Source organism: Marmota marmota, unplaced genomic scaffold (assembly GCF_001458135.2).
Source record: "Marmota marmota marmota unplaced genomic scaffold, marMar, whole genome shotgun sequence".
In the NCBI taxonomy this organism is placed as follows: domain Eukaryota; kingdom Metazoa; phylum Chordata; class Mammalia; order Rodentia; family Sciuridae; genus Marmota; species Marmota marmota.
Genome location: NW_025999990.1, coordinates 21,559,166 through 21,575,312, shown reverse-complemented (window position 1 = coordinate 21,575,312; position 16,147 = coordinate 21,559,166). Strand labels below are relative to the sequence as shown.

At 46.8% G+C, this 16,147-nt stretch overlaps 1 protein-coding gene across 4 annotated transcripts in view; it reads left to right on the top strand.

Moving 5' to 3' along the window:
• The window catches only part of Slc14a2 (solute carrier family 14 member 2), a 435,358-nt gene that overhangs the window by 416,431 nt on the left and 2,780 nt on the right, over positions 1-16,147 (top strand). For all 4 annotated transcript variants that reach the window (XM_048806295.1, XM_015482241.2, XM_048806298.1 and 1 more), the window contains 9 exons: positions 1,496-1,618; positions 3,919-4,001; positions 4,624-4,783; positions 5,501-5,690; positions 6,257-6,385; positions 7,217-7,409; positions 10,179-10,326; positions 10,994-11,128; positions 14,636-14,685. In XM_048806295.1, coding sequence (XP_048662252.1) covers positions 1,496-1,618; positions 3,919-4,001; positions 4,624-4,783; positions 5,501-5,690; positions 6,257-6,385; positions 7,217-7,409; positions 10,179-10,326; positions 10,994-11,128; positions 14,636-14,685 — 1,211 coding nt within the window. The remainder of the gene's footprint in view (positions 1-1,495; positions 1,619-3,918; positions 4,002-4,623; positions 4,784-5,500; positions 5,691-6,256; positions 6,386-7,216; positions 7,410-10,178; positions 10,327-10,993; positions 11,129-14,635; positions 14,686-16,147) is intronic.

The window sequence follows — 16,147 nt, the reverse complement described above, 5'->3', positions numbered from 1 at the left end:
ATGTCCATGAAGTTGGACCATGGACCAGACTGGGCGTTGAAGATGCAGAGAAAAGGAAAGAGTCCCCATTTGTAGGTTGCTACAGAATAGTCAGTGCTCATGTGTCCCTGAGTTCAATTTACCATACCAAAAAAAAAAAAAAAAGAAGAAGGAGGAGGACGAGGAGGACGAGAGGGAGGAGGAGGAGAAATCATCTTTAGCCTCAATTTTTCATCTTTTGGCAACATCATTTTCTAACCTGTGTGTTTCGAGGTACCATTGAAAGAGCCAACTGTGTTAACTTAGAAAATGTGCAAATGTAATAGTGTAAATGTTTTCCACTCGCCCAGGCAGCTACTGGAGCATATGATTCTGGTATACTAAAGAATCTCTAGCAGAGTGTGTTAAACTTGCATGCCCTAGGAATCACCAAATATTCCAGTAAACGGACCTTGAGTAGGCCTAGGCACATGCAATTTAACAAAGCACCCAGGTGATTCCATGCTGTGAGTTCTCAGACCATGCCTTGAAAAATCTGTTCCTAGTGGTAAGAGTGCTCTCCTACCCGTAGTATGGAAATTGAAGACCATATGATACAGAACAGGGATTCTTGGAGCTGATAACTTATTCAAGGCACTTGGTTCCCCATAGATTGATATTTGTCAAACTTTAATGTGCATGGAACTCACTTGGGGAACCTTGTTGAAAGACACATTCTAATTCCATCAATCTGGGGTAAGACCTGAGATTCTGCATTTCTAACAAGCTCACAGCTGATGCCAATGCTGGTCTGGGGACCAAACTTTGAGTAGCAAGAACCTATACTTCTCAGCCCAAGCTGCATATTAGAGCCATTTTTAAATACATGGGCATTAAAAACTTCAATTTTTTAAATTAGTCTGGGGTAAGGCTCATGCATTTTTTAAAATCACCCAGGTGAGGTAATACACAGCCATTTAGAACTCTCTAGCCCAGGTGTGTCCAAGGCACTGGCTGAAGAGTAGTGACTGGGCAGTCAGCCCAGGGTCCACCTGTTCATGCTGGTCTAAGGTACAATTAAATGGCTCTTAGGCTGTCTCTTCCATCTCTTGACACAGATGTAACTCAGGTTTCTGTAGGGAAAGTAAATAGCAATTGCCATGGATTAGAAGCTGAGGGCTGAAAAGCTTAATACAGAATGATATAGAAATCATCCTGCGTCTCAATTTTCCATCTTTTGGCAATATCAATGCCCACCTATCCATTTCAAGGTGGGCCAAGTGAGTTAACTTATAAAGTGTGCAAATGTAGCCATGTGAACGTTTTCCACTGCTCTGGGCAGCCTCTGGACCACGTGCCTCTGCTGTGCAGTCGCAGTGGAGTGCTTTATACAAAGACTGATGTAGTCACTACTCCGGATCAGACTGTCACACTCTATTTCCCAGCTTCTGGGTGTGGTTTTTCCTGGCTCTCTGCTTGGCGCTCAGGGGTATGGACCAAATGAGGTGCTGACCTGTCTCTTCTCGCCCCTGGCTAGGTGGCAGTGGGGAGCAGTCACCACCACCGGGCCCGAAGGCCGAGGAGGGCTCTGAGGCTGTGCTCCCCAGGCACAGGAGCGTGTTCCACATCGAGTGGTCGTCCATTCGGAGGAGGAGCAAAGGTGTGAGCACTCTCCCCCTCGTGTGCAGTCCCTGTCTTCCTCATCTCTAATAAAACAGGGGCAGTGACAGTACCTGCTTCACAGCGTGGTGGGGAGACCCATGAAGGTCAGGTTCATTCTTTTTACGTGACCACTGACCAAAGACACCATTTTCCTTGGTCTGAACACACCCTGCCTACGGGCCAGGCTGTGGGCTAACACAGGGCTAGGCCAGGGGTCTCAGCCTGGCTGCATGTATCCCATCCCCAAAGCTTTAATTTAATTCATCTGAGGAGTAGCTGGGCTGGCCTGGGGTCCTTTAGAGCTCTTTATGAGATTCTAATTTACCACCAATTCAAAAACCACTGGTCTGGGAGATTATAGTTGAAAAGGCCTCATCTGAGACAGTGGTGGGAATATCAAGGCCAAGGGAACAGGAGGAGGGTAATAGTGAGGAGGGGACCAGGGGGAGCAGCCAAAGCTGAGCAGGTGAAGAAGCCAGAGACCTGGAAGATGAGGCAGGTTCTGGTAAACATGGGGAGTCTGGAGAGATCAGCTGCAGTGTGGAGTAGCCTCGTGGAGAGACAGAGAGCCAGTCCTAACCCCAACCCCCAGAGAGGGGAGCAGATTGCCCAGGGTTGCACAGCTAGCCAGAGGCACTGCAGGAGGTAGAGATGACTCCTCAGGTAGTTCCCCCCTTACAACACATGCCTCCCTGAAGATGCATCAGTATTTCCTTCCTCCAGTTCATCTAATCTCTCCCTTGCACATCAGAAGTCAGCAAGGCCAGAGAAATGGGTCTGGGGAGGTTATAGGAAGATTTACAAGGTGGAGAGAGAATTGCAGATAACTGAAGGGCCCCCAAGCCCTTTAGTGTGTCTTTGACAGGGGCCTCTGACATGGTGTGAAAGAGCATTGTCTCAAAAGGTCAATAGCTTCCTTCCTAATATCTCTAGGGATGGTGAGCTGGGGGCATGGTAGAGTGGGATCCCATGCAGAGGAGCCTGGAGATGGAGTGCTTGGGAATTCCACAGAATGGCAGGCAAAGGAATCTCCAGACAGAAGCAGTGGGTCTGTCAGGAGATCACACATGATCTGAGTTATAGGACTTCTCTCTGCTCCTCCTTTCAAAACTTCCAAAATTAATGTGTTTCTCCTACGTGACATAACATCCCAATCACACTAGTATTTCCAGCCCGTGCTCCTTCAAAAGTGGGAACACAGTGCCTTTGACACATCCCTTTCAGCCTAGACACCCAGAAGTCTCAGGAATACAGAGTGGCAACTGCCAATGCAGTCTCAAAAATACAGGAGGGCAGAGTCCAGCCTGCCATTCTCACACTTGACCACAAGAGGGAGCCATAGCACCAAGACGGAAACTTGCAAGGGCAGATCATTCAGGGTGCCTAAAACCCTACTGAAATTGGTCATCCACAAAAAATAAGCTGTCCTCAATAATCAAAAGTGTTTAGAGTCACATTACAAGAGTTTTCTAGAATTAAAAGTATACACAAAAGGTTATATGAAGTATCTACATGGATATCACTTATCCTGATCCAAACAGCAATTGCCATCTATTAAAATGCCTAAAATTGGGGCTGGGCATGTGGCTCAAGTGGTAGCGCACTCGCCTGGCATGCGTGCGGCCCGGGTTCGATCCTCAGCACCACATACAAACAAAGATGTTGTATCCGCTGAGAACTAAAAAATAAATATTAAAAAAATTCTCTCTCTCTCTCTCTCTCTCTCTTTAAAAAAAATGCCTAAAATTCAGAGACAAACATCAAAAAATAGAGAATAAGAGAAAAAGAGACAGAAACATAGGGACAGAGAAAACCAAAGAGCAATCACCCTGAAATCAGCCAGCTAGGGAGAGTCAGAGTCAAGTTCAAACCCAGATCCTTCATGGCCCAGGCAGCCTACTGCTTCATAAGGAGCAAGTGAAGGACGGCAACCCCATCCAGTCCCTTCCTCTTGCACTGACTTGTGGCATAGGAGAAAGAACTCTGGTTTCAGGGGTCACAGGAAAGTCACATCCCTCGGGGCTCCTGTTTCCTCATTTAATGAACATAGGAGTCGAGCTACATTGGGGCTTCTTCATCAAGGGTCAGTGAACTCCCGATACTCCTCTGAACTCCCTATATTCCTTGTAAAACATCCTGTTTACATGATCACGTACATTTTTTTTCCCAAAGGGAGGACCCAAATGGGCCTAAGACCAGTAAAGGAAGGTACAATATGCCCAAGAGTCTAACTCGAGCCTTGTACTGAAGTACTGCTGAGGTGCCCGAACTGATGATTCTCTTTCCTTCCTTCTTCAGTGTTTGGAAAAAGCGAACACCAGGAGAGACAAGCCAAAGAGCCATTTCCCTATCCATACCGGAAGCCCACCATTGAACTGCTTGTGAGTACAGGGTGTCCCAAATCAGGGACAGCACCTTCCAGTCACACCACCTGTAGTAGATTAGGGAGCTGAGGTCTGTCAAGGAGATTTTCTCATTTAGGCAAATTTTTCTTGAAATTCATATTTTCAGACATGTAGGGACATTTAGATAAAATGGTCACGGTTTGCTTTGTGAACTTTCATATTCCTTTTATTTGAATTATCTCTTATCAGATTTCCTCTAAATCAAGAATTTAGGAAATAAGATCATGCCAATTTTCAAAAATGGAATCTTCACTTATTCAAGTTCATACCTTTATATTCATGGCCAGTTCAATTTTAAAGAGTAGACATGCAGAAGTGAAAACGATTTCTTCTAGAAAGAGTATGGTATATATATTTAAAATTCTAGACATCTGTGTTTAACCTTAACCCTACTGTTTGACCTTGACCTTTGCAAATAAGAATCTCTGTATGCCTGAGCCCTCTACCACAAATGAGAATGAAAATGTCCTCTCCCTCTCGTCCCTCATTAAATGAGGTGGCCTGTCAAACAAAAGAAACAGGTCCCTGAGGACCACAAACATCACTGTGAAAACCACAGGTGACAGGAGGCTCTTGCCCATCTCTTCTCCCTGGGCAGGATCTGAACACCATGGAGGAGAGCTCCGAGATTAAGGTAGAAACCAGCACGTCCAGGACTTCCTGGATCCAGAGCTCCATGGCCACCAGCGGGAAGAGGGTCAGCAAAGCCCTCAGCTACATCACGGGAGAGATGAAGGAATTCGGAGAGAGACTTAAAGGTACAGTTTTGTGACAGCAGCCCTAGATCTACACCTAAAAGGTCACCTTGGCCACCCCTGGAAATGCACTGCCAAAATGGGGGCTGAGGAGGTGTTTCTGTAGACTAAGAATGAGCTCTATCTAGGGTTTTCCAGGAAAGCTAGGATTTGCTGTTACATAGTCTCTTGGGATAAAAATACAGGTACAGATACATGTGCAAACTCCCATTTCTAAATGGCATAGTCCTGCACTCCCAAATGTCCCACTCAGATAAACATTTGTAGTGCTGGGATTCTAGAGAGTTAGCAGCATTCTAGAAAAATGCCTTCTGGCTGACTTACAGGAGAACTGTCTACCAGGTCAATAGATTCTCTCCAGCAATGCCCCTGAGCTCAGCTCCTGGGTGTGGCAACCTCTATGAAGCAAGAGAGTTTTCTGGAAACTTTATGCCACTCTTATGGGAAGCATAGACCACACAGGGGACCTAACCCCCACCGCAGGAAGGACAACCTAGAGACGACATCCAGCTGGCAAGGGGTCCCAAGGTTTTGGGCAGTCAATGCTTGCCCAGGTTCTCCTTTGACACTCTTCTGTGGCAGGTGACAGCAGGTGGCTGGCTCCCTAGAAGCCCACTTTGGATTTTCAGAGAGATCCCACACTCCCTGGGCCTGGCCACCAGACCTCGCCCGGGACCTCCACACCGAGCCTTTGCCAAGTCCCTCCCTGATCCATTTCAGACAAATCCCCAGTGTTCCAGTTTCTGGACTGGGTGCTCCGGGGCACGTCTCAGGTGATGTTCGTGAACAACCCCCTCAGCGGCATCCTCATCGTCCTTGGCCTCTTCATCCAGAACCCCTGGTGGGCCATCTCGGGTTGCCTGGGCACCATTGTGTCCACCTTGACAGCCCTCATCCTGAGCCAGGACAGGTAAGTCCCCAGAGACCCAAAGTCCAAGTGTAAGGCCAAGAGGGCACTCCTCTGAGAGGACCCCTTCTCACCCCTCAGCTCAGAAACCCCTCAGAATAAGAGCACTGGTTGATGAAGGCAATATTTCCTAGGGACATACACATTTTTCTAGAGAAAAATGCAGGGGTGATAGGGCTGTGTCCTCACCCAGTCACTCCCATAATGATGGCCTGTGAAGCATGTGGCAGGAAAAGGCCCTGGGAGCCAGGAGTGGTAACGCACGCCTGTAATCCCAGCAGCTCAGGAGGCTGAGGCAGGAGGATCGCAGAATCAAAGCCAACCTCAGCAACTTAGCAAGACCCTTTCTCTAAATAAAAATATTAAAAAGGGCTGGAGATGTGGCTCAGTGGTTAAGTGCAGAAAGGACAACCTAGAGACGACGTCCAGTTGGCAAGGGGTCCCAAGGTTTTGGGCAGTCAATCCCCGATACCTAAATAAATAAATGAATGAATAAATAAATAAATAAATAAATAAATAAATAAAAGGCCTTGGAAAACCTCCACGTCACCAGCCCCATTTGTCCCCAGGTCAGCAATTGCAGCAGGACTCCATGGCTACAACGGAGTGCTGGTGGGGCTGCTGATGGCAGTGTTCTCAGACAAAGGCGACTATTACTGGTGGCTTCTGCTCCCTGTCATCGTCATGTCCATGTCTTGGTAAGTCTATTCTGAGGTCATGGGTTCAAATCCAAAGGCCACTGTTCTTTTTACCTTGACCCTGTGACTGCCCATCCGTTTTTAAGTGCCTTTTGTTTAACTTGCACGTCAGAGACACCCACTGGAAACCTTGACTGACTGATGCTGCTGCAGCCCAGTGTACAGGTTACCTATACACCGGGTCTCAGCTACCATCCTTTCTTCTTTTGTTAAGATCTAAAAGGGTTTCTGCTTAACCCTGCCAGAGCACAGAGCAAGAAACTGAGATCCACACAGGGCAAGAACCACACTATGGGGGCCTGTCAGTTTCCGGCAATCTCCTCCCTCCTGCTCCCACATCTTTCCTCTGTCCCTGGGACCCCGACCAGGGTAGGCTGAAGGACAGCCGTGGGGCAGAGCCCTCAGAACACCAGGCTCCTCCCTCACCTCCAGAAAACACCGGGCACCCTGGCCATGAGGCTAGTGAGCTTGGCCACTCAATAAACACTAGCTAAATGACTGAGTGACTGTGATTCCCTCCCCACTGCTCCCCCAACCTGTCCTCTCTCCTCCTGCCTGGGGAGGGAGCTGTATGAGGAAGTAGTGAGACTTCTGTCCTTTAAAACATCTCCCAGAAAGCCCTCTTTCTGGAGGTGAGTGTAGGCATCCCTTCCTGTACCCTGCACAGGGAGGGGGCCCAGGGAAGGCCCTGCCCCAGGGCCAGTCATGCTCGGGAAGGACCCCAGCAGGCTGCTTTTCTCTGGGAAGGTGCAGGGGTCTCCTGCTGCTGAGTGGCCCGGTGGGGCAGCCAGACAGCTTCCTGACCACCATGTCTTGTGCTTCTGCCATCAGCCCCATCCTCTCCAGTGCCCTGAGCACCATCTTCAGCAAGTGGGACCTGCCAGTCTTCACGCTGCCCTTCAACATTGCTGTGACCCTGTACCTGGCAGCCACAGGCCACTACAACCTCTTCTTCCCCACGATGCTGCTACAGCCTGCATCCTCTGTGCCCAACATCACCTGGTCGGAGATCCAGGTGCCCTTGGTAAGTGTCATGGAAGGAGGAAGGGCAGTGTCGGTACAAGCTCAATATCAAAGTGGTATCTGCTTATTGTGCACACAAGGAATATCCTGAGTGATAATTCCTGACAGTTATACAATCCAAGACATGCTTTGCACACATTTCATGACCTACCCTCCTTGCCTCCTTCTAAGGGCTAAAAGGATTATTTCTGGTCCCACCTGTTATAACACAGAGAGCAGAATGGAGGCCAAGTTTGGAGACCCACCTGAGATCACACAACAAATTAGTAAGGAGCAAACTCCAGACCCCTGACTCCAGGCCTGGGTTCTTTTCTTTTTTCCTTTGTTGAAAAGTATTTGTGAGCAGGGCATGGTAGGAAGCACATGCCTATAATCTCAGCAACTCAGAGGGCTGAGGCAGGAGGATTGCAAGTTCAAAGCCAGCCTCAGCAATTTAGCAAGGTTTTAAGTAAATTAGCAAGACCCTGTCTCTAAATTTAAAAATGTTTAAAGAAGGGTTTGGGATGTGGCTCAGTGGTAAAGTGACCCTGGATTTAATCTCGGGTACCAAAAAAAAAAAAAAGTATTTTTGATGCTTTACTCTGATTTTAATGCAAGTGTGTCTTTTCTTCCCTCAATATCATTGAATCATTAAAAATGTGTACATTATGCTACCATGTATTGGCTTAAAAAGTCACAGTTATAACCTCCAGAGCTTATTTCATTTGCTCTCTGAGGCTGGCTCATGTTTTAAAGTGCAGGTGTTCCCCCAATACGAACTATATATAACAGAGCTTTCAAAACTGTTTTTTTTTCCTCTTTAACAAGTATTCTGTATAAAATGCTGACCTCTGGAAGTCTGCCAAGATAATGAATAAGAAGCTACACTAAAAGCACTAAATCAGCTTGAGAAACATGCCCATCAGCCTTCTTATCTAACCAGGCACGTTTTCTCCGAGGCCTCCTACTTTCTATTACGCTAAAAGGCCCCCCAGTCTGACACTCACCCTGAAACTTCATTATTGAAATTCATCACCACAACACCACTTGGGCTTGTTAAAGGAACTTTTGGAAATAATGAAGCCTGGTGTCTCTCCACATTCCACAACATGGGTCAAAAGAGCCCTCCATTTGCACTAAGAAGCATCATTAGTTAGCAAAAGAAACCTTTGTGATAGCCCCGTTTTGTTGATTGTTATGTTTTTCCAAGGTCCTTCTTGGGTCAGAGGTGAGAAAAGGTGCTGTGTTGGGGTTCAGCTCCCCAGATTTCCCAGTCATGGTATTTTCCCAATTCAGTTCTTTTGGAAGCAAAATTACTCAAGCAGTGTGTTATGAGATGATGTCAGAAGTTGCAAGTTTAAGATATTACATTCTCTGCACCACATTTTCAATTGGAAAAATATTTTCATCACTTTATAGAAGTGAAAAAAAAGAAGAATTCTGTATACATAATTTAGAAATCCAAAACTCAAGGCAGGGGGAGCCAATTTGTGGTGGTCATTCCTTAAGAAACACCTTTCTGGCTACCTGAATGAATTATGATAATGATTCATTTATTGGATCTTCTTGACAATTCTAATTAGAGTCCAGTTTCTGAAAAATATGTAGTCAATGTCAGAGCAAGGGTCTAAAACTACCAACAGGTTTGAGCCTCCCTGAGTTCCTCTGTTCTCGTGGCCATTAGAAAGGCTTCTCAGCTGGGGTAACTATGCAGGGATCAAACTGCCCAGTACCACTGCCTCTGTGTCAAACTCTGCCACCTGTCCCCTTGCCCCTGGATAGCCATGCCAGAGCTCCTACTCTGTTCTCCATCCTGGAGTACAGGGTACTGGCCTGCAGGGTTAGCCCACTAGGCCTGTGCTCCTGTCTCCGTATCCTCTCACTAGGTGTGAAGCCCATGAGCTGCAAGTTCTCCGTCCCCTGGCACCCACAGGGACAGTCTTCTCAGAGGGCTCAGATTGACAGGAGACTTGCCATAATAGATAACACAAATTCACCCCAAGATTCTGCTTCTCCCCAGCTTACTGTCCCAGGGGCAGGCAAACCCAGCACATGCCAGTGTGGCCCAAGCCACTTCCACTCAGCACTTCACTGTACCAAGGGCCTTTGGCCAAACCCTCCAAGACAAAGGACCCAGTGGCAGTCACCAGGGAAGCCTGCATCCTAGTATCCTCCTCTCTGACTCCAGGGCATCTGTGCAAGTACCTACAAGATTTCCAACTTTCTTGAATGCTCTGTCACTCTCGAGTCCCATTGGACCTCAAAATACCTGGAGAACAGAGTCAGGCAGGGTACCCCAGGTTAACCAACAAGAGAGCAGATGGCGGACATGCCACCTTCTCCAGGCCCCTTCTGTGTCTCGTAGTTCAGCCAGACAAGACTCATGTCACCACACCCAGACATGTGGTTCTTGGAAATACAAAAGTACATTTTCCATCTTCTAGTTAGTCTTCTTGTCATCTTATTTTGTTTGAAAAACATTATGAATGTTTTGATCAGAAATCCATTGCTTTGCTAATGAATAATGCCCTCGAGTGAAAGTTTTTCAGTTTCTCTTCACAAGGAAGATGAGAGTCTTACCCTCCTGTTCCTAAATGAAGGAAACTCAACATCCTGACCCCTGGGTGTTCCAAGAACTCAAAGTTAAGATGATCCTTCTTGTATTCCTCTTAGAGTTGACCTATTTGAGTCACCTTGGAAACCAGTGGCAGTATGTGTTGGTGCTGAATCTTGGAGCTAAGGTTGAAGTCATCTCTTTGGCTTCCCTAATAATGTGACTCTGTATCCACAGCTTTTGAGAGCCATCCCCATTGGGATCGGCCAAGTGTACGGCTGCGATAACCCCTGGACCGGAGGCATTTTCCTCGTGGCCCTGTTCATATCCTCACCTCTCATTTGCTTACACGCAGCAATCGGATCCACCATGGGGATGTTAGCAGGTCTGTGTCATCTCTTTCCCTTGTTAATGAGCTGCAGGGACCCCAGTGCCTGGAACCAGCTGTAAAGAAACCAGGGACACGTGTCTTTATCGCCACATCTGCACATTCCCAGAATTCCAAATTCCCCCTCCTTCCACTGCATTGTGTTTCTCCACTATTGGTGGCAGCGCCCTCTAGCTCCTCCAGGTAAAAGTGGTCCTTGAGAAAGACTGGTGCCAGTCACTGACACCGTAGTGTAAATTTACAGTTTGGGAGAGATTTCCTCTAGGCATTTTCAAAATCTTATCATCCCCAATGACAAAAAGGAGCTGGATCTGTTTGCAAAACGATTCCCTCCCTCCCTTCCCTCCTTCCTTCCTTTCTTTCTTCCTTTTTCTCTTTGGCAGGAGAAGGACATTCTCTGGACTGTTTAAATCAGATTTTAGAGTCTTTTATCAGAGGCTCTCTGCAGCTCCTAACAGCTTAACCACTAGAATTCATGTGGCCCTGTGGCTATTTATTCTGTTTTAGATGTAGTTTCACTGAATAAAATCAGAAGTCCTTTTTTTGCATAAATACCTAAGAGGATTGCTGGTTCTGGGCTGTGAGGACTGTGGCGGGTGTGGGGACAGGCTCACGAGCCCCATAGGATCCATGACTCAGTACTGACACCTGCCTTCTCTTCCAGCGCTCAGCATTGCCACGCCCTTTGATGCCATCTACTTCGGCCTGTGTGGCTTCAACAGCACTCTGGCATGCATTGCCATTGGAGGCATGTTCTACGTCATCACCTGGCAGACGCATCTCCTGGCCATTGCCTGTGGTAGGTACCTCTGACAGTGTCCCCAAAAAAGATCCACCCTGTGAAAATTCTGCTACTCCCCAAAGATAAATAGGGGGATCTGTTTGCTTTATAGCTGGGCTTTTAGTTAAAACTGTCTTCAATAGCTGCCAAAGGATCAAATGGTTACATGCAAAACTGTTTTCTCCATGGACACGATATTTCTGTCTCATGGTGGCAGGTTTGTTTTGAGGTTATGGCTAGTTCATTGTTGAATTATTTCATTGTTGAACTGCGAATTTCCTGAACAGTGATTGGAGCTGACAAGTGTCTCTTAAGCAAGTTAAGCCTTACACATGAAATCTGGCGATTTACATCACATACAGCATTGAAACTTAAAGATCCAAACATTGACCATAATCCTTTCAAATGATCCCTCTGAGTTACATGCTCAGTGCCCCAGGAACCTAGATTAACCATAACAATTGGCATATTTTTATATTTTCATCCTTGAACATTTTTTATTTCTTGATGTTTTATGAAGGAAAACCGAATAAAACTCCTTTTGAAACAGAGATTTAAAACAGAGATGCCTCAGCACAGCATAGATTCCAGAATATGATCTCCATTAACTTAAAGAATAAGTTTACAATCAAAAGCTTCCCAAATATTCTTTACTGGGGAAGATGTTCTGGATCAGATATTACCATAGACTTGTTTCCTTAATATAATTGGTATATATACTGTTTTTTCTCTCTTTTTTCTTTTTTATTATTTTTTAGTTGTAGATGGACACAATATCTTTCTTTTATTTAGTTATTTTTGTGTGGTGCTGAGGATCAAACCCAGTGCCTCACATGTGTTAGGCAAGCGCTCCACCACTGAGCCACAACCCTAGCCCCCAAGATATGTTTTCTTTTGTACTTTATGATAGTCACTGCAAACATGAAGAAGGCGAACCCTGAAGTAGGTGTGAAGGGTTAGTGCTGCTGTATTTTTCTTCCTTCCTTTTAAAAATTATTTTGTGACCCCAAAAATCTCCATTGTAAAGCCAGGCACTGTAGGTACTTATGTAATTATTTTTATTTGCTCATATTGACCAAATAAGCTTAGCACTAAAGAGGCATTTTAAGTGTCACCTGGCTAGCCTACACCAGCTCTATGAGGCTGTTTTTTTTCCATTTTGTGAAGGTGAAAAAAATTCCTCAAAGAACCAGGGCCAGGATGAGGATGTGACAAATGAGGCAGCTCAAATGCAAAACTGCAGGAGGTGCTCACTGTTAGTGTCCTGCAGGTGATGAGGTCTACATGTCTCCATGACCCTGAGCTTGAAGGCCACCTTAAATTTTATACCTCACTCACCTCTCCAGAGTTCCAACCTCCAAAAAGGTTAACATGTCAGATGTTACACCAGTGATTTTCAACCAAGGGTGATTTCCCCCTTACCTGGGGACATTGGCAATGTCTGGTGGCATTCTTATTTGTCACACCTAGGGGAAGGAAGGGATTTCTATGGGCATCTCCTGGATAGAGGCCAGGGCTTCTGGTAAACACCCTACAGCGCAGACGCATTGTAGCCTCCACAACAAAGACTGTCCATGTGCCGTGGTTGTGAAAGCTGACACGGGTCATCTCATTCAATCTTCACTACAACTTCAAACCATGTGGGTCCAATTACCATCCCCACTTCACAGATGGGGAACTAAAGCTAAAGGAAGTAAAATAAATTGCCCAGAATGAGGTCTGTAAAGACTGTGTCTGTGCTCCTTGGAGGGGATCAGATTCCTTCCTGAAGCCAGTGCTTTCTCTTCCGGCTGAAAGATCCAGAATAGTCATGGTCCTTTTCTGCAGTCACACAGAGAGGGACAAGACAGGTGAGGTGGAAGGCTCCTTCCATCGCAGCCTGCTCTATCTGTCCCACAGGACAGACAATTCTCCCTCCCTTCAACCCAGACGGGCTGCATGTCCTCCACCCCCTCTGCTGACCATCCTTCCTCCTCCCTCCTCACAATGCAGGCCCTGCAACTGCAGATGAGCAGACATAAGGTTTTCAGAGAGTTTTCCTGTTGGTAACAGATCAAATTTGATTAAAGATATCAAATCTGAGAATAACTCCTCCAGTTCCTGGGCCAATAGCTGAATCTGATGTGTTGGGCTCTCAGGCCACCGCCTCAGCCTCCACCTCAGCCTCCACCTCAGCCTCCGCCTCACCCTCCACTCTTCACCAGCCACGCCCAGAGCCCCACTCAGCCTTCTGGCTCCCCTATTATTGGGGGTCAGGCGGCATTGGATTGACCTTTGACCCTTCCATCTGCCCTGCTCTTTCTAACCTCAGCCCTGAGAGGCCGCTGGGCACAGTGGGTAAGAGCCCCGCCTTGGAATCAGGTGACCAGGGCTCAGTCATTTGTCAGCCATATAGTCCTAAGCAAGTCCCTTGAACTCTCAGTGCCCGATGCTAACTGTGCCCACCTCATAGAGCTGTTGTCTAGAACAGACCAGATAATTCATGAGAGCAATGAAAGTAATTCCCAACACCTAGGGGGTGCCCCCCGAAGTGCTGACCGGGTTTTCTGTGGTCAGTAACCTCTATTAATTAACCAGGATTCAAATGATGCAAAGGATGCCTGGGCTTCTCCTGTTCCCTCTGAAAGAAACTGGCAGGTGCAATGCATGGAACTACTGCGTGCCCGCGACCTCCTCATAGAGGTCATCTCTTAATCTCTCCTGCTTCCATCTTGAAACCCTACCCCAAACAACAGGGACTTCTCCAACTCAGAGACAGCATGACAGTCGCTCTATGAAAGCTCTCTGAGCCTCAGTTTTCTCATTTGTGAAATAAAGACAATAATAGTGCTTCCATCATAGGAACGCTGAGGGACATGGTTGATGTTCCTACTAAGGGGGCACACGGTGACTATTATGGGTTCACTGTTGTCGGTGTCCTAGGGACAATTGGGACGTTCTCTGTTGAGAAGTGAAGAGCTCAGAGGCAGAGCCCAATTACGCCGTCCCATTTCCATCACTTGTCACCCCTTGCCAGCACCTGGCTCTGGCCAGTGGGCAGTGTGGTCAGGCCCTCCTCTCCAGCACCCAGAAGTCAAGGCCGTCAGCAACATTTGGTGCCCCAAGAGCTGACAGAATGCGGCTTCTCCCTGGAAGCTCATATTATGTTAATGCTTTGTCATGAAATACTCCAGCAGGGAATTGGGGGACTCGCTTGCCTTTGCTGTATAGTAAAATTTTCATTTATGGTTTATGCTGTTAAATGTTCCTTTACTGGAATGCAAGGTGGTGGGACCCAAGAGAACTGTAACAGCCAAATTCTGGCCTTTTTTAACAAAGTTCATCTGCCAACTTAGCTGTACTGGTATTTGCGTGGAATTTAACACTTTTAAACCTGCCAAGCAATGGAAACATAACTCAGTGATTTTTTTTTTTAAATCTGAGATAGCATTAGTGGCATAAAATTAATGAAGAGAAAATATGTCGACCAAGCCTGAGAAGCTGTGAAATAGTTATTGGATATTTATGGATGGTTCTTTCTTCCAGCACTGTTTGCAGCCTACCTGGGGACTGCCCTGGCCAACATGTTATCTGTGGTGAGTCAACATCTCTGGGCTGCAGATGTGCCCACAGTTCCCTCTCAGCTTCCCCCAAACTTGTTCAAAACCCTCCTTCACAACCCTTCCCAATTCTCCCTCTTGTCTCTAACCACATACCTAGAACATAGTAAGTGCTCAAGAAATAGCAAATGAATGAAGCCCTAAGGTCACAGCCTCAGCACAGGGGAAATTAGATCTGGGGCTTTGCATCTGAATGGCAGAAACTCTGAGAGCTCCCTGTTACCCCCACAAGATGAAAGGAGTTGGTTTTCAGAAGTTCAAATGTCAACTGTTGCTCAATCAAATCCCACTGTCAGTGAGCCCAGGGAGCTTCCCGTAGGGCAATTAGAAGTGTGTTCTCTTATAAATCGAACTCTTTTCTCATGCACTATTCTTTAGGATTATTTTTAAATCTTTATTATTTGTTTTTTATAAGTGTCTATAGATCATCTGCCCACCTGGCTTGTGGGTCAATGAGCATCTTTGTCTCATAGCAAATAGCACAGTTCATGGGGGTGAGGGGGTGTTGCTGGCAAAGATCTCAGGAAACAGGGAGAGTCAAGCATTAACCAGCAGAGAGAAGCCAGAGTGGGCAGCTATGCCCAGCAGCCCCAGGGCCCCTTCTATCTGCGCTCACATTGGGTGGTACGTGAGGTCAGGAGGAGCTATTGGCCAGCCCTAGGTCCAGCACATAGTCTTGAGGGCTCAGCATGCAGTTGCTGCCTCCTGTTCTTAGATAAGGACTCAAGGGACACATCACATGAACAACCAGGAAAATTCCTGTTGCTCCTGCAGGTGGGACGGTGGGGACATTCTGCTCATGGCTGTCAAAATTCCTCCTTCTCCTCTAATGAAAACGGGTGTTTTGAACTTAACCTAGGACAGTATTTTCTAAGCAGTGGAGTTAGCTTTCCCTGATACTATCTTGTCTCCCCCAGTGGACTGAGCTCTTCCTCTTGGGCCTATCACATGGTGAGCACTCTGGCTATGACACTTGACACACAGTATTGACACATGTCTAGTATTTGTCGGTCCTCTTCCAGCTTTAGCCCATGCGTTCCTTCAGAACAGGGGCCCTGTCCTGTTCTTCTCTTCATCTTGAGTACCTAGTACAGTACCCAGCACATAATAAGTGCTCAAGAAATAGCAAATGAATGAAGCCCTAAGGTCACAGCCTCCAGCACAGGGGACATTCAAGCTGGGGCTTTGCAGACGACTGTCCAGAAACACTGAGAACAACAAGAGGGTGCAGTCTGACCTCCATGCCTGCTGCCTTTTCTGGCACCATCCATTCACCCATGTGCCTTCCTTGGACAAGGGACCAGAAGAGATGCAAAGCAGGAAGCTATGGTTCCTGGTCACTGGTATTTCCAGTGGTGATCAGCCTTCACCTCTGTGGGCAGAGGAGTTACAGATTACAGCGCTCAATTTAGACGTTTTTCAAAATGAAAACAAGCTG